The 24,325-nt window shown below is 54.6% G+C and overlaps 7 protein-coding genes across 7 annotated transcripts in view; 4 read left to right on the top strand and 3 right to left on the bottom strand.

Moving 5' to 3' along the window:
* Window positions 1-112: 112 nt before the first annotated feature.
* On the bottom strand, window positions 113-2,254 carry DICSQDRAFT_141251 (uncharacterized protein). The gene is made up of 6 exons (XM_007370725.1): window positions 2,188-2,254; window positions 1,966-2,115; window positions 1,700-1,910; window positions 1,421-1,649; window positions 1,151-1,365; window positions 113-1,073 (listed from the first exon to the last, which is right to left on the bottom strand). The coding sequence occupies exons 1-6, from the start codon at window positions 2,246-2,248 to the stop codon at window positions 461-463; spliced, it is 1,479 nt and encodes a 492-aa protein (XP_007370787.1). The 5' UTR covers window positions 2,249-2,254; the 3' UTR covers window positions 113-460.
* Window positions 2,255-2,806: 552 nt separating this feature from the next.
* Window positions 2,807-6,435, bottom strand: DICSQDRAFT_93645 (uncharacterized protein). The gene is made up of 20 exons (XM_007370724.1): window positions 6,120-6,435; window positions 5,958-6,071; window positions 5,830-5,907; window positions 5,538-5,775; window positions 5,456-5,484; window positions 5,108-5,395; window positions 4,841-5,051; window positions 4,759-4,775; window positions 4,562-4,706; window positions 4,470-4,505; window positions 4,377-4,403; window positions 4,241-4,314; window positions 3,981-4,175; window positions 3,850-3,924; window positions 3,763-3,779; window positions 3,637-3,713; window positions 3,543-3,569; window positions 3,435-3,482; window positions 3,171-3,361; window positions 2,807-3,108 (listed from the first exon to the last, which is right to left on the bottom strand). The coding sequence occupies exons 1-20, from the start codon at window positions 6,309-6,311 to the stop codon at window positions 2,911-2,913; spliced, it is 2,277 nt and encodes a 758-aa protein (XP_007370786.1). The 5' UTR covers window positions 6,312-6,435; the 3' UTR covers window positions 2,807-2,910.
* Window positions 6,436-9,481: 3,046 nt separating this feature from the next.
* On the top strand, window positions 9,482-11,630 carry DICSQDRAFT_141249 (uncharacterized protein). The gene is made up of 2 exons (XM_007370723.1): window positions 9,482-10,353; window positions 10,577-11,630. The coding sequence occupies exons 1-2, from the start codon at window positions 9,593-9,595 to the stop codon at window positions 11,331-11,333; spliced, it is 1,518 nt and encodes a 505-aa protein (XP_007370785.1). The 5' UTR covers window positions 9,482-9,592; the 3' UTR covers window positions 11,334-11,630.
* A 1,271-nt stretch (window positions 11,631-12,901) lies between these two features.
* On the top strand, window positions 12,902-15,947 carry DICSQDRAFT_163880 (uncharacterized protein; the record flags this gene model as incomplete). The annotated part of the gene is made up of 18 exons (XM_007370722.1): window positions 12,902-13,280; window positions 13,343-13,406; window positions 13,486-13,966; window positions 14,034-14,283; window positions 14,343-14,466; window positions 14,517-14,592; window positions 14,652-14,758; window positions 14,823-14,929; window positions 14,984-15,042; window positions 15,114-15,127; window positions 15,182-15,298; window positions 15,365-15,435; window positions 15,488-15,510; window positions 15,567-15,587; window positions 15,645-15,661; window positions 15,718-15,750; window positions 15,806-15,829; window positions 15,886-15,947. The coding sequence occupies exons 1-18, from the start codon at window positions 12,954-12,956 to the stop codon at window positions 15,945-15,947; spliced, it is 1,977 nt and encodes a 658-aa protein (XP_007370784.1). The 5' UTR covers window positions 12,902-12,953.
* Window positions 15,948-17,196: 1,249 nt separating this feature from the next.
* DICSQDRAFT_93639 (Aldo/keto reductase) lies at window positions 17,197-19,036 on the top strand. Its single transcript, XM_007370721.1, has 6 exons — window positions 17,197-17,621; window positions 17,717-17,863; window positions 17,926-18,003; window positions 18,069-18,219; window positions 18,285-18,658; window positions 18,720-19,036. Exons 1-6 carry the CDS (start codon window positions 17,310-17,312, stop codon window positions 18,801-18,803), a joined length of 1,146 nt encoding a protein of 381 aa, XP_007370783.1. The 5' UTR covers window positions 17,197-17,309; the 3' UTR covers window positions 18,804-19,036.
* Window positions 19,037-21,091: 2,055 nt separating this feature from the next.
* Window positions 21,092-23,161, top strand: DICSQDRAFT_130080 (uncharacterized protein; the record flags this gene model as incomplete). Its single annotated transcript, XM_007370720.1, has 3 exons — window positions 21,092-21,316; window positions 21,381-21,613; window positions 21,676-23,161. The coding sequence occupies 3 exons, from the start codon at window positions 21,092-21,094 to the stop codon at window positions 23,159-23,161; spliced, it is 1,944 nt and encodes a 647-aa protein (XP_007370782.1).
* Window positions 23,162-23,456: 295 nt separating this feature from the next.
* MnP9-short (fungal versatile peroxidase from pleurotus Eryngii) overlaps window positions 23,457-24,325 on the bottom strand; it is a gene marked incomplete at both ends in the record, with an annotated part of 11,641 nt that continues 10,772 nt past the window's right edge. Inside the window, 2 exons of the mRNA XM_007370719.1 lie at window positions 23,457-23,466; window positions 23,535-23,753. Of these exons, the coding sequence (XP_007370781.1) occupies window positions 23,457-23,466; window positions 23,535-23,753 (229 nt within the window). The remainder of the gene's footprint in view (window positions 23,467-23,534; window positions 23,754-24,325) is intronic.

The raw sequence follows: 24,325 nt of genomic DNA, 5'->3' as shown, positions 1-24,325 counted from the left end.
GACCCCCCTCAAACAAGCAATAGGACAAGGTGAGAGATGCATGCTCTATGCCCAGAGTCATTCTGTTGATCTGGCTCTCGCGAATCTTCTCATAGTATGCAGAAATATATATAGATAATGTATCTCGGTCGGATGTTTTGAATCCAGAGTAGCATATGACTAGCAGCACGCGTTGATTCTATCGTCTCACGGGACGCGAGGGGGACAACAGACGTGTGTGGAGTGAGTTCTCAGCAGAGCAACAGATACACTTGGCCAAGATGAGACGAGTCGTGCGATGATTCACTAGGGATTGTTACACTAGCTCCAACGGGAAGACAACAAACGACAAAGCAGAACTATTAGAAGCAAATGCCTACGGAGACAAGAGTAAGCATGTGGTAAGTAAACAATGAGTGCCAGGAAAGATGCTGGAGCAGAGAGCAGGGGAAAAAGAGAATCGACCTGTACAATATACATCTCACGCGCCCGGATAGCCGGGAGGCGGATATTCTGGCGGCATAGAGTCGGACCCCGCGCTGAAATCCGATCGACTCGCGGTCGGTGCGCGTGTATGTTCGATCCGGTCAGCAATGAGCTGGATCAGCCTGTCCACCACCGCCGCCTCTGATCCCGGGCCCTGGCTCAGCCGCGGGCTGGTCGGTGAAACTGCAGGAGCAGCTGTGGCGCCTGTTACGATCCCCGACGAAGGAGGCGCGGACGATGCCGAGTACGCGCTGGACGAGGGAGGTTGGTTGTTCGCCCGTGTTGCGGCCAGCCCTTCCACAGCCAGCTTCCTGATCTCGCTCATCATCGGCGGGGCCGTCTCCCGCGCCGTTATGATCTCGACGTCTGCCACGTCTGGGTACGGGCTCACCGCAGGAACCGGCGGATCGCGCGCGGGGGCTGGAACGCGACGTCTGCGAAAGTAGAAGACGAGCGCACCTGCGAGGATCGCCAAGCCGGCGAGCCCACCGATGACCCCGCCCGCTATCCTACCCGCGTCAGAGGAGTGTGCGGAGTTAGGCTGAGATGTCGAAGGGTTCGATGTCGCCGATGCAGATCCACTGGCAGTGCTAGAGGTTTGGAGGGTGCTGACAAGACGGAAAAAAGAGGTTGGGTCAGGGCTCATCGAGACGCACACAAAGCAACAGAATGTATATAGACATACCTGCTCGGGGACGTGCTTGAGTTTGTGCTGGTGGCATTGAGACCGCCGTGGACCGTCACAGAATTCAGCCAAAATATCAACCCATCGCCGACTTTGGGGGTGATATTGACGGTGTGCGTTGCAGAGGGGTCAAGGCCGTCCTGATAGAATAGCAGAGCATCGCCAATCAACCACATAGTGCTCTCGTTATACGAGGTTGTGACGTCATCAAGTGTCTAATAAGTCCGTCTGAGATATCCATATCGAAAAATTGAGAGAAAGGTGACTGACAACATCGTACGTATAACCTCCCCAATTCCTCGAGCCGTTCACAGAGACACCGGAGCCTTGGAACGCAAACGACAAGGATGCTGGTGAGCTCTGTACCTGGTAGTATGGCGCGGAATGACTCTCGCTCGGGATCTGACCATTCGGATCGGTCTTTTGCGACCAATCACCTCTGTATTCGAAAAACGTTGGATCTGTAGCTGCAAAGACCTGGGATGATGGGATATCCTCTCTGAAGACCTCCATCAGATATGACTTCCAACACAATGCACGGAAACATACCCTGGGAGCGGTCTAGTGATGTCGGCCCAGTCGAAAGAGAACAAAGCCCCGTCTGAAGCATGCGCAACTAGTGTGACATTGTGCGTCTTCTCGTCGAGGGCAGTCATGTGGAACAACTCAGGGCCGCTCGCCGCTTGGAATGACTGCAGCGACCCATCGACTGAAACATCGTACGAGCAATTCGCATTGCCGTACAAAGCGACTTCGGTGCCTTGACATGGCTTGGTATGAGTTTTCATGGGAAAATGAGAAGGCAACTTGCTCACCGTAGAATGTGAAGTCCAGACTCGCATTAGGAAACCCAGTGATGTGCAGGCTTTGGCCGGTGCCCAGCTCCCCACCAGCAGTATTGAACCCCTTGTCCGAATACCAAGGCTGCCACCCAGTACTTGTCCAATTCCCAGCGCCGCCATCACCTGTCATGCACAATCAGCATGGAACAGAAGATCTCCTGATGTGAGAAGCCTCGAGCTCGGGGCGACACGTACCGTGAGGGCGATAGTTGATGAAGGAGCTCGAGTCGTCAATGGAGACCGTCCAACTACCCATTGCTGCCTGACAAGGGTAGGAAAGTAGAGAGGTGTGCTGTCTGTAAGGGACACGATTAGTTATATGTTACTTCCGTCGGCAAGCATCGATCGTAAAACTAACAGAATCAGGCCGGGTGATCTATACGCGACGCCCCAACTGTCACTCATACATTTGACGGCGCCGACGTATCTCCGCTATAGCTCTACACCTTCCCGCGGATACTTAGGATAGAAACAAATGAGCCCATTGACCTCCATCCCTGACACAGAACATCAACGTTGGCAAACCGACAGTAGCCAGCAGCAGTACACTGTGATTACCCTGAGGGTCCTCACGGGCTTTCCATGTTTCGATTTGAAAATCGCTCACACGAGACCTCGACGCCCGACTAGTCCTATTTCCAATATGTGGTATATCATCTGTAGGTGGTAATGCGGTGCCTGGAGTAAGCGGTGCCTTTAGTGATGGAGCACAGGAATGGGCGTCGTGCCAAGCCCTGATTTGTCTTCCCATGATGTCTTACGAAAAGTCGCACAACGTTTGCAATATCTTCCGACAGCGGTAGAGTCGAGGAATAATCAACTGAAATGATACATATATCAGTCTCGACGATCCAACATAGCAGAGCACAGATAGCAACTGATGAACATATATAGATGAAGAAGTGTCTTTCAAGGTGACTATGCAACCAAGAAAACGCATAGGATACCAAGCAAGCTAAGTACTGTCACACTGCCTGCATTGCTCCAACGAGGAGGAGCACCAGACTTGTTCGACGAAGTTGATGGGCTACCCGTTGGAGAGGCGGTACTTCCAGTCGAAGTACTACTAGACGAAACGTTGGGATCCGTTATGTTGGGTGCCGCTTGTAGGGCAAGCTGAACATATCGTTAACATAAAAATGGAGCGAATCAACATGGTCATCGTACTCGGGACTTACCAAGGCGAGATGGCCGCCAACGACAGGACGAGCAAAGTTCCCGCCCATAGCTTGTTTACCGCTATCAGTGTCGTACAAATCACTCAAAGGGTTGCTGTTCTGTCCATCGGACGCGTATTTGACTACTGCGCTGACGATCTGGTCCCGTACATCGTTTGAGGTGACTGTGGCTGCGGTCCACATCGACCAATCTGTCACAAATCAATGTATCGGAGCCGAATGACTTCAATAGCCGTTTTGTCTGCAGTAGATAACTCAACGCACCGGACTTCGTGTATGTGTGTCGCGTATCCAGAATGACCCCATAGGTGTCTGCAGTGTATTGTGAGAATAGATGAATCCCGCAATCGTTCTAATGTTCTGAACACGCACTAGCTTTGCCGTTATACCAGGAAGTTTCTGTTTGTTGACATTCGTATGAGCTAAGAGTGACGCAGAGCAGGCAAAAGCTACAACGGTTACGCACGCAGGTCGTACACGGAGGAAGGGAAGACATTGGTGGCGAGGAGTTTGTCAGCGTACAGATTGTAAGTTAGGCCCCAGCTAACGATGAAGTGAGACAAGGTCTGGATTGGAAAGCTGATTGCCGTACCTAGCATCGTCACCATACTTGAGAGTGTACGTCAGCCCATGACGCTCATTGTCAGCTGCTGGAAAGAACAGAGATAACGCAACGTACCGAAAGGGTCAGATGAGAGCCAGACGAGGAGATCGCGTAGTTCTGCCATTGCTGAACGTACGAGGCCGCAAGCGTCTGCAGAGACGTGAGCCTCGTTGTCAAGCTATGAAGGACAAGACGTTAACTCCTACACTGTAGTTCGTGTACTTCGACATGTCGTTGGTGAGTCGAGCGATCTCAGCCATCGCCTGTATCCCGACAATACCCTTGATAGCAAGATTGGTTTGGTTCGCAAGCGATCCGGCGAAGTTGTCCGTGCTAACTTGATTTGCTGGAATCAAGGAGTCCTGGACCAGGAACTGGGTCCATTGGTCCAGCAAGCCAGACTTGTATGTTGATTCCGAAGTTAGCCGGCCGTGAAATGATACCCAGCCAGTGTGGATGGACGTACATAGGTGCTGAGCAAAGACATATCATTCGTCCACTGAGTATAGCTGAGCGCCATAATGAGCATGTTCCCACTTTCTATCGAGAGTATGTGTGAGCATTCAATGCTTCAAAGATATTTGCACATAGAACCATCGTACCTTCTACAGGCATCTGGATGTCCAGCCCTGCAGCGATGTTGTTAAATTGGAGTATGTATAGCAGGGGATATCACGTCAGAAGTGTTGCCTTACCATCGTTGTGGCCAGTGGCGTTCGGATAACTTGAGCCTAGGGCATGAGGATAATCAGAACCCCAGGAGATTCAGAGAACGGCCAGGACGAACCCATGTCATGGGCACACCAACGATTCGGATACTGTCCTGAGTTCTGATACTGTAGTGACGGAAGCAATAGTGATCTGCCTATCGCTGGGTTCGTGTAGAGGAAAAGAGGCCAAGAAGGGTAGATGACGTCCACGGTATTCACGGTCTGTCGGCTTCGTCAATGTCAGAACTACCAAATCGCACGCGCTGGGGCGTACATTGTCTGATGATATCTCTACACATCCAGAAAGGACCATCAGTTCAAGCGAGCCATAGTCAATCTTCAGAAGCCGCACGCACGCTTAGTGAACGTGAGGATGTTTGATGTGTCCAAAGTCCCGTCCATCTTCTTCCCGACCGTGATCTCGATGGCGCCGAAGGTTTGCCGTATCGAGAGCGCGACCAACGAAGCATAATCGGAGGAGATGTTCCGCGCATCGTTGTTGATCTGAGCATCGAACGCGTCCGCTCTAGCCACAGCGTTATTGTAATCCTTCAGAAAGGCTGCAATCTAACGATATGACCTGGCCATTAGCAACAATCAACATACAAAGCATCCATGCTCACGGCATCTGCCATCGTAGAGTATCGGGTCCAGAAGTAGGAGCTCAGGGCCATTCGTCCATTGTTGACGGTGACATACTGGATCGCGGGGTCACGTGCGTGTCCGACCGAGTAGACGACAGGGGTTGTCGCAGCCGTGACGGTTCCGAAGTCGTGCGCAAACGCAAATACAGGCCAGTTGTCGTTCACGGCACGGAACTGAGTGTCCTGTGTATTGTTGAGTACGCCATTGTTGATGAACTCTGCGCGGACAACGATGTCTTGTCCAGTCTGGTATGTCGTTCCCGGTACCTGCAATGGAACTGTTTATCAGACTTGCGAGGGTAGCTCAATACACGAGGCTGGGCGCACGCTTAGAGTCGAGTGGTATGCAGCACCCTCTGCACAAGAAGACATCAGTACGCCCCGACGCAGGAACAAAATAGTTACCTACGCTGAATATGGTCGCCAAGCTCGCTGTACTCAACCTGATTCGTGAGCTGAACCTGGTGCGTTATCACATCCCCAGCGGTTGTCGTCCAATTGATGGTGGGAGCGCTGAGGCGAGTCCCAGTCACCCATTCCCCGGAAATATCAACGTACACCTGGACTTTGTGCGAATTCTGATCGTTTGACGCTGCAGAGATAGAGTAGTATGATAAAGGAAGGGATTGGTTCACGAGATCACTGGGCTATAGTATATTCATCACTGGGATGCACCGGACGAGGACATGGCTGTTGCTCACCTCCACGGGACTAAAGAAAGTGATGTTCAGATCGACCGGGCCGGCCGTCATGACGAAGCTGCTTTGTGTTGAAGTCCACTACCATGATTGTCAGGTTCGATCGAAACGGACCATGCCAGTAGTCTCACTTGAAGACTCTTCTGAGTAGCCTTGGTAAAGGTTGTATTGGGCACTCCGGGTGCACCCATCCAGACGTACGCTGTACCATCAACCTTCGCAAATCCTGACCACCCGGAGACATCCTTGCAAAACATCAGCATATGCGGGGTTCATCGTGATAAACGTCTCACCTGCCCGGTCCAGAATTCTGGCCATACATCATTGAGAGCGTTACCGGCGCCTTGGGGTAGCCATACCGAGAGGTATGGGGAGCGCACGGCAAGCGGGACGGAAGCTGGGCTGAAGGGAGTCGCGGTCCAATTTCCCGCACGAACGCTTAGAGCCAAAGTCACAGAGACGACTGCGTAGGCTAGCAAGGGCATTGCGCTGGGACACGCAACTCAAGCAAGGGACCGTGGACGTGGTGAAGTAAGATGCTGGGTTAGTGCATCCGCGGCCGGCAAGAGGGAGGACATCGAATTGTCATGATCGGAACAATCCAAGCATAAAAAGTTTGACTCCACGGCAGAGATGAATCCTGCATTGGACCCAATATTAGCCCAGCATCGCGTAAGACATTTCTCACACACATTGCCCGCCGATCAACACAGCGCTCAATAGATCTCGGCTGAACGCAAGCGGCACTGCAGTAGGGCCCTGCAATGGTTTGAGAACAACTCCAAACTCTAGCCTCTGTGCTCCTTAATCTCTGTTGCCGAACCTACGGGGCGCTGCTATAAGTTGCGCTGCCTGGCCGACTGAAGGCCTGGGCTTTTTGGCTGTGCTCTGACGCTTTATATCGAGTGGGCGTCCATCTGTCAATGAGCACCGCTTCCAGGGATACGTTGGGCGCGGGCTGTGCTAAGACCGTCTACATATGACGCAAGTCGACATCGCGAGGCTCCTGGGTGGTGAGAGCACGAATCGCATGAACTTCACAAATAGAAAGGAACATCTGACGCAAGCGAGCTTCAGCCATTCGGACCCAATTTTCTGCATCCACCTTCTCGGGATCAGGTTGGTTCGGGTGGCAAGCGCAGGATTGATGCAAAGGTAGCACTTAGAAATCGTATCGTATCCCAAAGGATAAGAGACCGGGATAGGTCATAATGCAGCTAACAGGGATGGTAGAGCAGTGACCGCATGCAGGATACGCACCTGAAGAGCCACGATCTCGAAGGTGGAGCCTGACACTTGAGGAGGAGCACAGGAGTAAGCTCGATACAGCAGCAAGAGGTCATATGACATTCTCCAGCATAGCGTGCAGAAGGTCTCTTGTTGGTGTGAATCGGAGAGGTTATGGAGGAGAGTGATGAAGTTCTCCCGAGTCCCACATAATCCGATGGGATCCACGGGCGGGCGTCTATTTGTCCTACATAGAATGGATTTTGGCGCTACACTTCATGTAGTCTCTTGGTCCATTGGCATCATATGCTCGACGTCACTAACTGTCGGAGCGCATGTCTTTGAAGTTGCTTTCTATTAAGGACAACCTTTCGCGACTTAAGGGACTACCATGGTATTGGAATTCAGGATTGGACGGTCTCGTAGGTACATGTCCCGTTATGGATATGCTTAGTCAGCTTGTAGTATATGTTCCTCTCGCTGTCACACGCCACTTGTTCCTCATGCGTTTGCAGAGCTCAGCCAAACGCAATATACTGTGTTATCGTTCTTACGACTCCCTCGCGAACTTCAACACATGGGTCACGCTAGGGCTTTTTAGCTACGTCGGGCAGGGGGGCTACGGGGGGGGGGATTTTTAAGCCTTCCAAGGAGTCCGCCATTCAGTACGCCCATCTCCATTTTGCCATGTGTGCCGATCACCTGCACCGTCGATGTAGGGACGGGGGAGATTGTCGAAACTTGTGTTGTTCAACGACTATCCAATGTTGGGCAGCTACTTCTGACTTAGGCAGCGTTTGCGACGCGGCCCCATCCGCCAAATGAAGCGACCTCTATCGCGACCTTTCTCCTCAGGAGATGATGGCGGCATGATTACAGTGAGTAGTGTTTCCTGTCCGTGTCCCGCACATAACTATAGCGTCAAGGTCAAGCCATACGAGCTCCGATAACAAGATTCTGTACTCAAGTTCACGCACATCTTGACTTCGACTCGTGTGGCTAGATGCCGTGTCGCTACGAGGTACGCATGCTCCCTACCTCCCTTCCCACAGGCCACGTGCGGAGCTCATACCTATTCAGCGGCGACGGCGCAGGGTCGGCAAAGGACTTCAGGTCCAAGATGCTGTACCCTGTAGCTTTAGTCAGAAGACCAGGAAGATGGGCTGCTCTCCATCCTACGTTCAATAGACGTATTGACACACGCACAGAGTATTCTGACACGTCGAATCCTCGATACGCCCTAATAACGAACGTGAGACAGTCGTTCGGACGCAGCTAGGCACCCTCTGAATATCCACTCGGTCACACGTCCGGGGAGAGAGTGCGTCGGCCGTAAGAGGTTTGAGTACAATCCCTCCCTACTCTCCACTGACCAACCTTGCGTCTTGAACGACGCGCTCTCTGACCACCTCAGGGAACAATGCAGACTCGAATGAGGAGGATAGTGTTGACGGCGACCCAGGCGAAGCGGGAAAAGCGGAGCCTTCTAAGGGCAAAGCCGAGAGCGCTGGTGACGGCGCGATACGCTGCTACCTAGCACCCCCTCGCTGAGCAGGATCTCGCATCCACTCTGAGAGCCCGAAGGCGCCAGGGGAAATGTACATGGTCGAATGACCGGCGTCCCTGATGCCACGGTCTGAGCCTTTTGTGAAATGGTGCTGGCGACTTGCGTACTCCAATTCTCATAGGCGTTCATACCGGGCCGGAAAACATGCGGGCGAAACTCGCCAACTTGGACTTAGCCGGCGTGCACGGGAGGGACAGGTGCAAATCCGGAGACGACGGATGACAAGATGAACGACTGTGTGCCAGCTGGAACTGTGCGGTACGGGATCATGTATCAAGAAGAGCTATAACCTTGCAATCTCATACGGAGAGCCTACCAATTGATTCCTGACGATATTGTACTCACGTGAGACTTTCTCAACTGTGCTGTGACAGTATGAGGTTCTTTTGCAAGGCTCTAGATCGAAGTACGTTATTACTTTTAGTCGGTCGGGAGTCTTCGGTCTGTCGTCGGACGGAGGTGCCAGTGCGCCACGGCAGTGAGACGGCTACGTGATGATAAGCCGAACTTGTGCCATTTGTTCCCGGCAACGTTTCTGCAAGTACGCGCAGCCCTCTGCCGTGAACCACTGTTCCCCATATTTCTATTCCCATGATGATTGCTCTGCTCGAATATGTAGTTTGTGATTGCTTACTGACATGTAGGAACTACGGGTGGCTCTGGACTCGTTCCGAAAGTTTCCGTAGAAATACATTTGGCTCAGCAGAGGGGCACAGCTTTGCCAAGAAGGACAGACGATCGAGAGATCATCCGGAATCGCGTGCCTTCGCCCGGGCGGCTCGACATCTCCCTCCTCGCATCTCCCGGTCCCATCTCTCCTTCTCTCTGTACCACCACACCCATATACCCCCGTATCCCCGTCCTTGCCCGCTTCTGCTCTTGGACTCTCCCGCGAGCGATCTCCGCCACGTTCATCTCACACGACCGTTTGCCCCTCGCGTCTCACATCTCGCACTCTCACGTCGCCCGAGCATGACCGCAGGCCCCAGCAGATCCCGCGTCACCAGAGTCGAACTCACCGCTGATCAGCTGCTCGGGTCAGACCTCACACCCGCTCGTCCATTCAAACATTCGAAGCATGGACCAAAGAACATAACCGTCGAGCAGCTGCTGGGCACGAGCCTCACGATCACGCCTGCCGCACGGAACAACGCCGCGTCGCGATCTCGGAGCACCCCACGTCCAGCTGCGCGATCTCCCCCATCAAGCTTCGTGCGTCCCTCCTTGTCGCGGAACGTGCCAGCTGTCCCGAATCCCACCCGCATTACCGCAGATGAGGTGCTGAGGACGGGCTTGCCTGTGCGGACGCTGCAGGCCGCGAAGCAGCGCGCCCGGACAGGACAGACTTTGGTGCTCACGGCGGAACAGCTGCTCGGCTCTGGTGCTAGCGGCAGTAGCTCCAGTCCGGGCAGCTCTCGCGTGCTCCCTGCCTCAGAGCTTGCAGGGTCTGGGCCGAGTTCTCGGATGCGATCGAGTCACGCGAGAGATAACGCCTCCAATCCTCCTTCAGGCCCGTCTCGATCTGCTGCTGGCGCTGGTAACAGCCGTGTTGCTCGTCCGTCCACTGCAGGAGCGGCCACAGGAGGTGGCAGTAGTGGGAATGATTCTTCGAGTGCAGGTCGCGGAAGGGACAATCGTCCTCGGCAATTGCGACGCAGCAGCAGTATGGGATCAACGCACACGCTGCCCATCTACACGAAGGAACCTGGAGAGTCTGAGGTTGTCATATCTCGGTACGTCGCAGTTCCTCTGATTCCTCAATCATTGAAGGAACGGTTTCCTCCCTACCATGCCTATTCCATCCCGGTGCACTTGAGTACCTTCGCGTCATGAGGCATGCGCCGCAGTTAGCGTCCTAGCATTTGTGCCACCCTATCGTGCACCATCATATCAAACTATAATCGTCGTCTTCTAATCACATGCGTTATTGTACTGACATATTCTGTCATACTGTAGTGGCACCGCTGATCTCGAGGATGAGATTACGATCACGGTGATGACCCCTGTCGAGGAGAACGGCCCAAGCTTCGTGGAAGGTTTACCAACTTCCAGCTTAAGTGCCTCCACGGCCCTCGATTCCGCGCAACAGCTCAGTCCGACGCTTGACACAGGCGCACCCCCAGCACTCAACCCTGTTGTCAATTCAGCGTCGAGCCCTGTGATGACCACTTCCCGTTTAAGTCCGACGCCCACGACGACTCCGATTGCAATCCCTACTGGACGTGGGCCGTATGCCGCGCGAGCCCCGCCAGCGCCGTATGCAGATGAAGTGCCCTCGTACGAATTCGCCATGAGTACGCCTGACCTACATGCCCTTCCAATCCACATTCCCCCACCGAGCTCCCCCGCTCTCGGCTCGCCGCGTGCCCTCAGCCCGTCTACCCCCAGTCCGTCCACACCCGCAAGCCCGTCGAGCCGCCCTGACTCATCGAGCCCCCCAAGCCCTACGGAAGGCGCGGAATCCCCTCGCAGACGATTTGGGCTGCGGTCGCTCTTCCGTAGCTCGAGCAGGACGCGCCTGCGTGGGGGCTCTGTCTCGGGGTTGCCTTCGCTGGGCCTCACGTCGCCTCCGCCTCCGCTTCCCCCTCTCCCGGTCGCATCTCCTCGACCGTTCCATCGCTCGTCCCATTCGGCGTCGATGCTCGACCTGCTTTCGCGTTCTTGGTCAGACAACCCCATGGTCCGTGCCCGATCTGACCGCGGAGACGCGTAAGACGGGCTTCAGGTCCCGCTTCCCTACGATCTTACGTCTCTCCATGTCTCATGTCAAGATTCTATCCCTCCTACTTTCAGTGGATCGAGCAGTTGGACTCTTATATATTGCACACCCCTCTTGGTCAACATTGCTCTCTCGCCCACATTCTACCTTTCTATCTGGCCGCCGCTGCTTTGCCGCCGTCTATGCCTTACCCATTGCTGTAGATTATACCGTCATTCCCTATGGTGTCTCCATCCACATCTATACTTACCGTGTGTATCTAGCTCCTGATTGCATGAAGTTCCGTTTGCCACGCCGTCAGCCCCAGTCGCTCATCTGGTATGAGAAGTCTCACGGTAAAGACGGCACCATCCTTCTTTACCATCCAGATTGACAGATCGTTCTCGCCTTTCCGTAAGTCTCAGCGTCCCCTTAACCCCGCAGGTTTCGCGAGGCGGCAGTCAATAGTTATGGCAGAAGGGCTGCCTTCCTTTCACAACAAGGCGTTGCGCGGCCGTATGTGGCCTAACATGCCAGCGGCGGCGGGAACATCAACCTCGTGATGGCGTTTTGGGCATTACTGACGGTGTGACTTTTGGCACTGTCATAGACATCGGTACAGCATGCCGAAGCATGGTAGTCAATCTGGCAGAAGGGGTCCATATGCTACCAGAATGTTGCAGAACTGGGATGGCGCTCCCTTTAGGAAGTGGGTGTACACGTATGGGCTCAATGCGGGATTAGGATAGGCTGACGACGTCAGCGATGTAGCGGATAGCTTGTGTGCCAGCAAGTCGGGAGCAGAGAGCGTGGAGAAAGAGTACCTGGAACAGTCTTCGCAAGGGGGGACGGCCATGCAGGTTCCGGCGGCAAAGCGAAATGATCGGGGGCGCCGGAGCAATGCGATAAGGTTGGTAGTGCATCCTGACGTGGACGTTTTGGATTGCTACCATCACTTTGCTATGTTCTACCGCAGTCCATTTTGGCGGCGGGCGTCGAGCAGCTCGTCTCAACGTCGTTGCAATCCATTCTTGCTCGATGACTGATGCAGGTCTGTCCTACGTCACGTAGCGTTCCCTGGCAGCCCAGAGTAGTCACCTAGCATTGGGATTCGAAGACAAGCGACGTGAAGCTTATCATCCCACGAGCACAGCGGACCGCGACGGCGAACAGAATCAAGAAACCGTCCGAGATGGCGTGCCGTACAGGTGCACATGAGCGTCGCGCATCCGCTGTACGTCCATCACACCGCTCGTTTTTCTCATCCCGTCTCTCTTCCACATGGCTCTATCATTCTGCTTCTCGACAGCGATGCCGCGCGACCGGGTTATTCTTAACTTTACTCCCCGCTTCCCGCTCAACATGGCCGACATGTCCCCAGGAACGCAGCGTGTTCGCGATCCGACCCAGTGGATGCTCACAATTCCCGAGCAGGAGCCCCCTTTCCTCCGACGCGTCGCGCGCAAATAAATGTCAGATGCTCAAGTGCAGCGACCCTCCCGACGTCTGAGCTCCTCCTCGCTCGACTCTCGAGGCTGGCACGCCCGTTACCAGGCTGATACGTCCCCTACGAGGCTTCGCTGCTGTCTCTGCGTACTCATCCTCCGCCAGTCTTAACGCGTCACTGCCAGCATCATGGTCCTGCTCGCCGGACGCTTCGCTGCCCTCGTAGCGCTCCTTAGCCTCTCCGGAGCCGCGCTCTCCGCACCTGCGGTCCACGTAGCCGCCGATCCTTGCGTGAAGGTCGCAGGAAAGCAGTTTGCTTTCCCAGCCGACGCGCTCGCGTGCTTGAAGTCGTTCCCGTTCAATGAGACGCTGCGTCAGAATGTGCTCACCGTCGTCGATCGTGTCTTCAACTTCTACACGTTCGAGGACTTCTACTTGCACTCGCCTCCGCCGTTCCAGGACTCGACGACCAATATCCGCGCTCAGCTTCAGCGGATCAATAGCACAAAGTACAAGGTGACGTTTCAGCGTCTTTCTGTCAATCAGCAGAAGCTTGACGTATAGGCTCATGAGCACAGACGGACTACGACTTCAACCACGACTTGTTCGAATTCACGAATCAGCTGAATGATGGTCACACACGTGCGTCCCTGCCTTTGTTCTATAAACGCACGCATGTCTTTCGTTTGTCGTTGACGCGAGCGGGCGCCCGCTATTCCAGGCTGGCTTCCAAGCTGCTACGAGACATATCAGAACCTCCTCCCCGCGCCCGTCGTGACGCTCGAGCAGAATGGCGTCGAGAGTGTGTTCGTTGCTCCCGATCTGCTGGAGTTCATCCCTCTCGTCGGCAGCGGCTACACTGACCTTCTTGCCTCGATCGGCTTTGACTGGCAACGCCTGGCCGGCGCGCGCGTGCTCGCGATTGAGGGCCAGGACCCGTACGCTTACGCAGACTTCATCGCCGCAACCCAATCTGGCAACTACCTAGACCACGGCGTGCGCGTGAACAGCGTGTTCAGCAGCTACCGCATCTCGGGCAACGACTTCTCGCAGCGCTTTGGGGACATTGCGGGCCCTGCGTTCCCTGATTTGCAGTCGCTCACGATGACGCTCCAGCTGGTCAACTCTACGAAGCCCGAGACGGTCAAGGTCCCGTTCATCTCTAGTTTTGCCGGCGTCGCGTTCACGAACGGCGCTGACTAGTGAGTTCCCACACGATGCGAGAGTAGGCTAGCACTGAGCTGCTCCTGCGATATGCGACATGTACAGCTGGGCCAACAACTGCGCGGCCAATGACGAAACGAACGGCGTCGACAACAAGAGCGGGAGTCAGTTCGGAAGGCTCGCTGCCTCCGATGCCCCGCCGCAGAAGACCCGGAAACTCGCGAAGGCGAACGTCGTCGACCTGCAGGCGGTCTCTGTCGGCTTACCCTCGCAGTTTGAGCCGACAGTCCCTACTCTTAGTGGCAGCGAGGGAGTAATCAAGTCGTATGTCCTACCGGATAACAAGACCGGTGTGGTACGTATGCTAACTCTTTCCCGGTGCACGCTCGAGATGATCGTTTGCACTGCTTTTAGATGTTTGTGGGCTCGTTTGAGCCGGATGACTTCAACGGGTTCCAGACCGACGTTCAGAGCGCGTTCAAGGAATTTGAGCAGGCCGATGTATCGCAACTCATCGTTGACCTGACCAACAACGGCGGTGCGCATGCTTGAATCATGCGTCCTTGTCTGATGTTGACCAAGCGACAGGTGGCTTTGTTTGCCTCGGACAGTTCCTTCACGCGTTCCTCACCGGCAGCAAAAGCCTCGGCAACTTCCAAAACCCGTAAGATCCTTCCGATTGAAGAACCTCATCGCATCCTTGTTGAGCTGGCCGTGTCATAGTGGCTTCCAATCCACGCTGCGCGCCAACCCGCTTGCCCAGAAGATAGTTGCTTCTGATATTGCTCTCGGCCTCAACGCTTCATTCTCCTTCTACACGCCAGACAACTGTATGCTTGATCCTGAGGTGGTGCGGTCCGAAGCTCACGTATGTTGACATTGTTACCGTTGCAGATGATTTCCTGAACGACACTCAAATGCCGCTGACGGACAACTTCGTAAACCCTCCAACGACGAGGACCATCAACGGTCAGCAGTTCGCGGAATCCCAACGCTTCGGAGTATGTTAAACTGTTTGATCCATTTGGATGATTACTGAATCATGAGACTGGCAGGATACATGCGAGCTGGGATTTGTCGTCGATATTCCCGAGGAGCCCTTCTTCCCACCAGAGTACGTTGTCTCGCATACGACCTTTGGGGGTCCCTCGATTGAAGGAGCTAACCTGTGTGGCCCATCGACAGTAAGATTGCGATTGGTTAGCATCTATATCCTCTTGGAGCAGGTCATATTGATGAGCAAACTCGTCTAGTCGGTAATGCGAATTGCGCCTCAACATGCGCGATGTTCAGCACCCTCATGAATGAGCGCCATAACACGACCATTGCTAACTTCGGCGGCAAGCCTGGATCCACGTTCCAGTTCAAGGGTGTGTTTCGCGTCATCAGTTCTTCTGGGCACATCATGTTCTCTGACAAGTGGATGTGACGGTAAGGTATGGCCGGCAACCAGGTCTTAGAGTGGTTCGATATCGACTCAGAAATTAAGACCGCGAACTTGAAGGATGTAAGTAACCTCTTCTGTGGTTCTAGGGTGGATGAGGCTGACGCGTATATAGGATCCGCTCGCTCCTCCTGATCTGTGAGTAGCTGCGCGAGGTGGACGTGAATGTAAGGGACTGACCTGTTTCACGACAGCCTCGTCAACGCCGACTTCCGGTAAGTCAACTCACAACCACCGCCGTGCATTTCTTAATCATCTACTCGATCGTCTAGTCACAACTGGCGCATTGGTGAGCTGTTCCTGAACCGCCACTCCTGCAGCGAACTAACGGTTATACCCGTAAAGCGTACAGCTTCCTTGACGAGACCACACCTATTGGTGAGTGGGACATCGTCAATGAAAGGAGATATGCTTCCTGACAGAACATTAACAGAGTACAAGTCCGAGCCTGCGCGCAGTAAGTTTCGATTTGCGGCAGCTGTGCGGCATTCTGATGGCTCTGCCAATCTACAGTCAGGTTCCCTTACACTGCCGACACTTACAACAACCCGCAAAATCTTTGGACATTCGCGTGAGTGTCATTCGTGATTGCGTAATTATGCATTCCGTTCATTGAGATGATGCGATTACGCAGAGCTTCGAAGCTTTTCTCTTAGCTCGTTCAGTCCTTCACTGAAACCGGACAAACCTGCCGTACAATCGCCGTTGGGAAAGTACTCGCCGAGACAGGGCTATCGGGGCTTTTGTCGAGTTGATTCCAAACTCAATCTACCTGGAATTCACCAGATGTTCCAATTGAACGGATGCGGAGTGACGTGATGAGATGTCGTTGAGCGTGGAGCAGTACATTCAACAATCTCAGGCTTCCGAGCGAATTGCATCGTCTTGCCGTTTGTCCACAGCCAACTAACCCCAGATTCTTCTGAGACGCGAGGGTGTCTTCGCTGTTAGTTGATGATCCACCGTACCGCACCCCTCAGCGATACGAACTTGAGATGTGCCCAACCAACAATCGATAGGTGAGCGGCTGACATCGTGCTGTGACGTATTCCGGTATGAGATCCTCGGGGCAAGCGGCTGCTCATGGACGCATCTCAGAGGTGACTGGCGCGCACTCGATTGCATTTTCCCTCGGTGTTCGTTCTGATCCATTCACTCCTTCGCTTTTCTGGAGGGAAGAGGTCCACCGACGCTGAGCGAGACAGAGATCTCGTAGACGACATGAGAAGGCGAAGGCGTAGGTTACTTACCTGAAAACTGTCGCACTTCCTGGCTCCCGTCGGCGAAGGTATGGTCGAGACGTTCCGTAAGTTGCTTCTAGGTGTCAGAGCTTGAAGACATCGGAAGCTAGCTATGGTGACAGATACCCGTTCGACACCCCGCCTTTTGCGTTCTCGGCTGGAGGTTGAAAGAAGTTCTAGTACATTCTGTCAGCATCGGCAGTCGAAACTTCTGGCCAGTTTGTAAGAACGAGCTGAGCTATATGTAGCTGAAGCTATGGATATGTCGCACTGTAGTTATAGGCTGTGATGAGCAGTAGTGTGTCGGAGGAAGGCTTGTTGTGCCGCGGCGTAAATCATACACAACCATGGCGTATGTAAGCTGGAGATAGCAGAGATGGCATCCATTTATGGCAAGGTAGATCTCGCGGGCTACAAGTACTGATGTATGCTCGGGCTCGCAGGTTGTGCTTGACTTGCCCTTCGCCCCCGACGTCGCCCGCATTGAACTGCAACCGTCCATCGATTCGAACTCAAATGGCCTTACTAAGGTGCATCGGACTACGATGCGGGGCAAGAAGCTTCTCGATGTCATACACCTGACCAAATGCGTCCCATGCAAGCCATATATATATTGCCCCGCAGATGTTCAGAACGGCCTCAGACCTTCAGTGGATCTAAGAGTCCTATCCTCACAATCGAACAGCCTCGCGCACTATGTCCAGAATCTGGTTCCCCGCCCCAGAGCCCCCGACCAAGCTCGGCCGCTATCGCCAGCTCTCGCCGCTCGCCGGCGTGCGTGTCTCCCCCATCTGCTTCGGGGCGATGAGCATCGGGGACAAGTGGGAGAAATACGGCATGGGCGCGATGAATAAAGAGTCGAGTTTCGCGCTCCTCGATGCGTTCTACGAGGCCGGGGGCAACTTCATCGATACCGCGAACGCCTATCAGGACGAGTCCTCTGAGGAGTTTATTGGAGAGTGGATGGAGAAGCGCGGCATCCGGGACCAGATGGTCATCGCGACCAAGGTAGGCACTCTGCAGGCCTGCGTCCCAGGACGGACCGGGCTTGTCGCATGACTACACGATGTTCGGACTGACGCTGGGTCGCGGGATACGAACAGTACACGACTAATTTCAAGAGGAGCGCGGAGGACATCAAGCAAAAGGTGCACTACACGGGCAACAACCTCAAGGCGATGCACATCTCCGTCGAGGCGTCGCTGAAGAAGTTGCGCACTGACTACATCGACATCCTCTACGTCCACTGGGTAAGTCTTGTCGCCGGGTTGCCGTGTCGGATGCGATAGGCTTATCGGATACTTCATCACAGTGGGACTGGGACACCTCCGTGGAAGAGGTTATGAACGGCCTCCACAACCTCGTGACGTCAGGGAAGGTTTTGTACTTGGTTAGCCCGACATCGACTTCTCGCAAGCCGCGTTGCCGCAGACGGCTCACCGTCGGCATTCCCAGGGTATCTCGGACACCCCAGCGTGGATCGTGTCGAAGGCGAACCTGTATGCACGACTCATGGGCAAGACTCCGTTCGTCATCTATCAGGGCGCGTGGAGCATCCTCCAGCGCGACTTCGAGCGCGACATCATCCCCATGGCCCGTGCTGAAGGCACGTATGCGTCCCCCGCTCGACTCCACATCAAATACTGAACCATGAACTCTAATTCCTCGCAGGGCTTGCCCTGGCGCCCTGGAACGTCCTCGCGGCAGGCAGGATCCGCACGGACGAAGAGGAAGAGCGCCGCCGCCAGACGGGCGAGCTCGGGCGCACAATCTTCCGCCCCGGATGGGAGCGCACGGAGAGCGAGCGCACTCTGTGCAAGGCACTCGAGGAGGTGCAGAAGCAGGTGGGCGCGAAGAGCATCCAGGCGGTCGCGATCGCGTACGTGATGCAGAAGACTCCCTATGTGTTCCCGATCATCGGGTGCAGAAAGACGGAGCAGCTGCAGGCGAACATCGAGGCGCTGGACGTGAAGCTCACCGAGGAGCACATCAAGTTCTTGGAGGGCGTGCTGCCGTTCGACGCGGGGTTCCCCAGCACGATGGTGGTGAGTGGTCTTCTTCCGTGTTTGCGTGGCAGCATGGGATGGGTGCTGAGTCGGACTGTAGGGCGACGGCACGGAGTATATCCTGATGACGCGTTCGGCGGGCAACTTCGACAAGTGGCCGAGGGCTCAGGCTATCCGTCCCTGAGAGAAGCTGATGATTCGCAGAGCGGGTTGAGTGTGTTCCTGCCGCAGTCGAGTGGACATACTATGTTATCACGGAGACCAGTTCCAAATATTCGTCGGTTGCAAAATGTGAGAGAGCAAGCTGTCCTTTCTCGGGAGGTCGTCAGACAGAATACTCCGTGTCATAACCTCCGTGTATGTACTACATACTGGCCACAAGAGTCGTATTGGCTCCGACGTCGTCAATTTGAATCCTGACTGACGAGACTGCTCGTGTCTTGTTCTCGTCCAGAGAACGGTACAAGGCGCAGTTCAGAACGGGAGGAAGCTGTTTCACTGATTAGGAGGTAGACGTCTTCATCGGAGGATGTCGACTATACTCCCACATGAGGCGTGTGCTGAACCGCATTCTTCCGATGAGTGGCAAGGCTCCTGAGGGTCAGATGAGAGCCGGTCGACTTCGCGACTGCATAGGTGGGACGTGGCGCTCTACGCAGCCGCGAAGTCGAAACACATGCAGTGAGCCACAACAAATACTCAGGGGTACATTGTCAGCATATAGAAGCTATGTAGAGACTACAACGAGGTATGCAAACCTCTGGGATATCGGGCCAGGGAGGTATCAAACCTCCCAACCCACGCGGTCTGAGGGATACGCGTCGGTTAGAGTTTCGGTTAGGGTTCGGGTTTGGGTTCGGGTTCGGGTTCGGTTAGGGTTTGGGTTTGGGTTAGGCACTGCTTACACCTCCTCCCCTAAGAAGGGAGGCCGTCTGTATTTATCGCGCGAACGAGGCTTTATGCGAGGGAGGGGAGGGAGTATAAATGGCGGGTCCTCTTCGCGCAGCCCCCATCAAGCGCCACAATGGGAACTTCGATCATCAAAAAGTGCGCGCTGATGCGCCAGCGTCGGTGGTCTTCCGTGTCGCGCGTCCCCCACCCTCCTCGCCCGCCGCGCCTGCACAATGCTCTCCGTCAGTTGGACAACGCTGTCTCCTCAATTGCGACCTCCTCAGAGAAGGAACTGTTCGCTTCTTCGAGCTCCTCAAAGTTTGCTCAAGTACAAACTCAGTCTGTGGCACTGTTCTAGCCATCAAAATCCGATGCGCCCATACTGATGTCCCAGGCGAACAGCCAATCACTTGCGGGATTGGGAGGTCTGATACTAGTGTGACCCCAGAAGCTACGGATTAAGCGCCTGACCCCAGAAGCTACTGACACGCCTCCAGTTCTCGCATTTCCCTGTCAAAAAGTGTGCACGGGTTACACGCGAGAAGATGTACTTCAAAAATATCATTGTAAAAAACAAAGAAGGAAATCGGAAGGGATTTGCTCCCGATACAAGTCAATCTCAGTAGGGTTTCAAGGGTTTACTGACCTTGGTGAGCTGCCACAAAAAGATCTGCAGCGCCGATCTTTCTGTAACTTCGCAAAGTGTTCTGAACATTCTCAATAAACTTTCTTGTTCAGTCTCCGAAGGGTTCCGGGTTGCAGTATTCGAAAGATAGGAAGAGGTCTCTCGAGCGTGACATTCAGCCACTGACCGAGATAAAGCTGACTTTCAATCTGAGCGCTTCGACAATGTTGCCCCGGCCAACTTCGCTATCAAACGACTGATAACAGCGGTGTTTGAATCGGCAGTCTTCGGCATTGTGACCATCCATGACAATCTATGGGCGCTTTTCCGTAGCTTCTGGGGTCAGACGTGTAATTCCGCGATGCTCAATGCAAACCTCCACCGATTTTCTTCATATTTCACCCATATGTACTGTCCAGGATGCAAGTGAAGTGTGCGAAGTCTGAAATGTATTGGAGAGGAAGGGAGGGAGATATCCATGAAATACGTTATGGGTCGTAGCTTCTGGGGTCATGCTAGTACCTCCCTGGCCCGATATCCCAGAGGTTTGCATACCTCGTTGTAGGCTACTCAAGCTATACCAGACACCTGAAGATATGAGAAACCGTCCGCCAACTTGGTGGGTGATATTGTACGCGTTAGGTGTTCCAGAGAGAGGCGATGGGAATGGTGAAGAAGCAAAGCTGATGCGTACTTAATCTCGTCACTTCGGCGGTGGATGGGAGGCGTTCAAGACGCAAGAGTGTACTTCGAGTTGTACGATGTCTGCCAATGCTGCGTTGTTCAGGAACCATAACCCTAGCATCCTTACATAGTTATATAGTCCGAGAAAGTCGGACCGGAAGTGTAGACATCATTTCACCTCGTTTTGCCCTAGCCTCATACCAGCATCAACTCACTTGTCTTCTATGCTCTAAATCGATTGATAATACGTTTGGATATTGAAGATATCCACCATGCATCATCCCGAACTGCAAGGTCTACGAACACAACTTCGCCAGATTCATGCCGCGATGGTTGCCTTCGGAACTGCTCCGCTCTCAGCGAAACCACCAATCCTCGACTCTTCGATAGATCTTAATGGTGAGACAAACGAGGAATTTCACTCCCATCGAGATGCGGTGCATGGGTTGCGCGCGTTGAGAGATGCTGTCAAGCGTGACCTAGATGTCTTGGAGAAGGTAAGTTCATCCTGAGACGCTTTCAGGCTCATGGCGTACTATCTCCCCACCATTCTACCAGTAGTTCCTGGACGATTCTGCATGCGCTACTGCTCCCTCTTTGTCAACCAACGCCCCCTACTTGATATCGGTTTGGAACGAAGTACTGTACGCACCTCCACCGATCGTGACGATTTGGCGGACATTCCTCGAAGAGGACAAGCCCGCTCACGTCCCGCGCCGTGGCTCGCATAAACCTCCAGGCGTGAAGGTGGATATCGTTGCAGATGGCGGCAGACGTTGGATTCGAGTCAATACGTACGTCTTCCCTCCAAGCAGCTTGTATAACGTAAGAGGTTGACCTCCCTCCCCATTTACAGCACTAAAAACTCGCGCCTGCTTGCCGAATTCAGGGAGATTGATTCCTACCTGACAGATTCCGAGGACGAAGACGGAGAGGGTGAACGCCCGAGCCTTGCACAGAAGACTTTCGACAACTCGATACTTCGAGTTGGTCGTTCTCTCCTCGATGCCGCGCGGCGAAACCCACTGGCGGGCACCTCCACTATTCCAAGCATCACACTACGCTTCACGCGACTCAATATGACCCCAACCGATGCAAGAGAATATGACCCTCGAATAGCACGTACAGTCGACCTCCTGCGCGACATGGGCATCGACGTCGAGCTGGGAGAGCGCGATCCCGCGCAGCTACCCCGTGTCGTGGCTCCCCCCGTCCGCCACCTCGAGCCGACGGTCCGCGTCAATTTGGACTTGTCTATCCTGATTGCACTAGTGTCCGACATCACCCATTCACCCCTCCCGACTTCCCCAGCGGAGGCCGACGCGCGATACGTCCCCTCTGCCCAGTACCGCGAGTGGAAGCGCAAGCGGCTGGAAGCGACGAAAGGCCCTGTTGAGGGGATAGACGTAGACGAGAGCCGCCTGGGCGAAACCGGCCTAGGGGCGCATTCGCGCGCCCTCGCGAACCAAGCCCTCCAAGAGATGGGACGCGGACTGCTGCAAGAGCTGCGAGACCGCCTCAACGCCTTGGCCTCGCCGGGGCTCGAGAACGTGGAGTTCTGGACGACGCCCGAGGCGCGCGACCGCTGTCTACGCATCGTCCTGTCCAAGATCGGCGGCCCGAACGAGAGGCGTCGCGTCGCGGCGCTCTTCCCTGCTGCTGGCGTGCCACTTTCCGAAGCGCAAGACAGGTACTGGGAGGACTCGCGCTCCCCGCACGCGTTTCTCCCGCTCATCCCCGTCCGCGTTTTCGAGGCGCCGGTGCCGGACGACACGCTGGAGCCGCCGTCTTTGTCGGACGATGGCAGGCCCCTCTCTCCGTTCTTCAAGCTCCTCACTCGGACCTGCCGCGACATCCTCGCACAAGAAACCATCGCCGATCCGCGAACCACGCCCTCCTCTAGAGCCTCCTCGCCTCCCACGAGCCCACCTAGTCACGAACGCGGCGACGACCATCAGTGCGGCGAGTCTGCATCGACACCAGCGCCAGAAAGCGCCGACTTGGCCGAGGAGACGATCGAGCGCGCGGTGGTCACGAAGGCGAACCCACGTCTCACGGCGCACACTGTGCAGAGCATGCTTTGGGGCGCCGCGCGGGGCTGGACGACGCTGACTGCAAACAAGTCGAGCGTCAAGGCGATCCTCCGGGATATCCGCGCTGCTGAAGGTGGGTACGGATGGAGCCACGGGCGCGACGAGCATGGGCAGGTAGAAGGTGCAAATGCCGAGGGAGACAGTGTGGAGGGCGACGGTGCTGGAGCGGTAGTGGAGAAAGCAGCGATATGGGTCGTCGATCCGAGGAGCCTGGCGGAGGGCATGAGATCAGACTGTACGACATCGTAGACATCATCTAGAACACCACGATTCTTTTGCATGGATGCATGGATGTCGTAACCCTTTGAGACAATGTGTACACATGGATAATGCCGCAATTTGTTTTTTCAAGTTCGGTGTGCAATAGCATTGAAATTATGAACACACACCAGCTAGTTACCGCTTAGTATAGAAGATATAGAATGCATCCACGCCCAATAAGTATGAAGGATCGACAGCAAATGCAGTTGGATAACGAAACGGTGGTCGCAGTAATGAGTACTGATTTGGGGACGGGGGAATGCGCCACAGAGAAGTCTCACATCTACGAGGGGCTGTCACGGCAAGCGTCAACGTGAGTCTAGCGATCACAGATTGCACACATAGACACAAGAGAACTTACACAGCAGCAACGGATGTCTCCGCACCTGGGGCGACTGAAATGGTGGGGAAGGGCGTCTCGGAGCAGGACGCCTCGATGTCGTCCAACGACAAACCCGCCGGGATGACCGCGACCTTCGTGGCGAGCGTAGCGGGCGTCGGGATGACCTCAGAACAGTCGACGAGCGAGTTCACGTCCTGGCCGAGCACGGCCATCTTCGCCATCGCTGCGGTGAACTTGCTGACCATCGCGTCGTGATCGGCTGTTTGGGTCGGTCAGCCACGAGTAAGTTGGCGATTCGTAGAAGTAAGGGGGCAGTCGACGCTGAGATATATGAGATAAACAGGAGGGGGTAAATACGTACTGATGAACAACTGTCACGGACGTTGGACAGACGCCCCTTTTTGCCGCCCATTCCCTTCCCTTTGACGCCCACCTTCCATTTCCGGACCGTTTCCTTTCCTAGCTCATCCCAGTTTGGACACTGTAGATACGTTCCCACAGCCGCATGCTACGTTCCCGTGATCGCCATGCCCTTGCCTTTTCTTTCTCGCCCTTTGTTCCCCCTTTGTCATCTTCACTGCCTCGCTCTCGCGCCTTGTCCTTGGTTGCTAAGCAGCCCCTCTAGTATATAAGGACCCCCCTAGGCGCTCCCTAGTCCCCATCTCGACCTCTTGGTCATTGGGACTAGGTGAGTGACCATAGTGTTGTATCTCTCTTCGATTGCTAATGTATAACTTGGTCATTGGGACTAGTCTGTCGCTATCTGCGTGAAGACTAGCTTCGTAGGTCTTGTGCCTTCGTGCCGGCCT

The sequence above is a fragment of the Dichomitus squalens genome, assembly GCF_000275845.1.
Source record: "Dichomitus squalens LYAD-421 SS1 unplaced genomic scaffold DICSQscaffold_74, whole genome shotgun sequence".
In the NCBI taxonomy this organism is placed as follows: Eukaryota; Fungi; Basidiomycota; class Agaricomycetes; order Polyporales; family Polyporaceae; genus Dichomitus; species Dichomitus squalens.
This window is presented reverse-complemented; position numbering and strand designations above follow the sequence as displayed.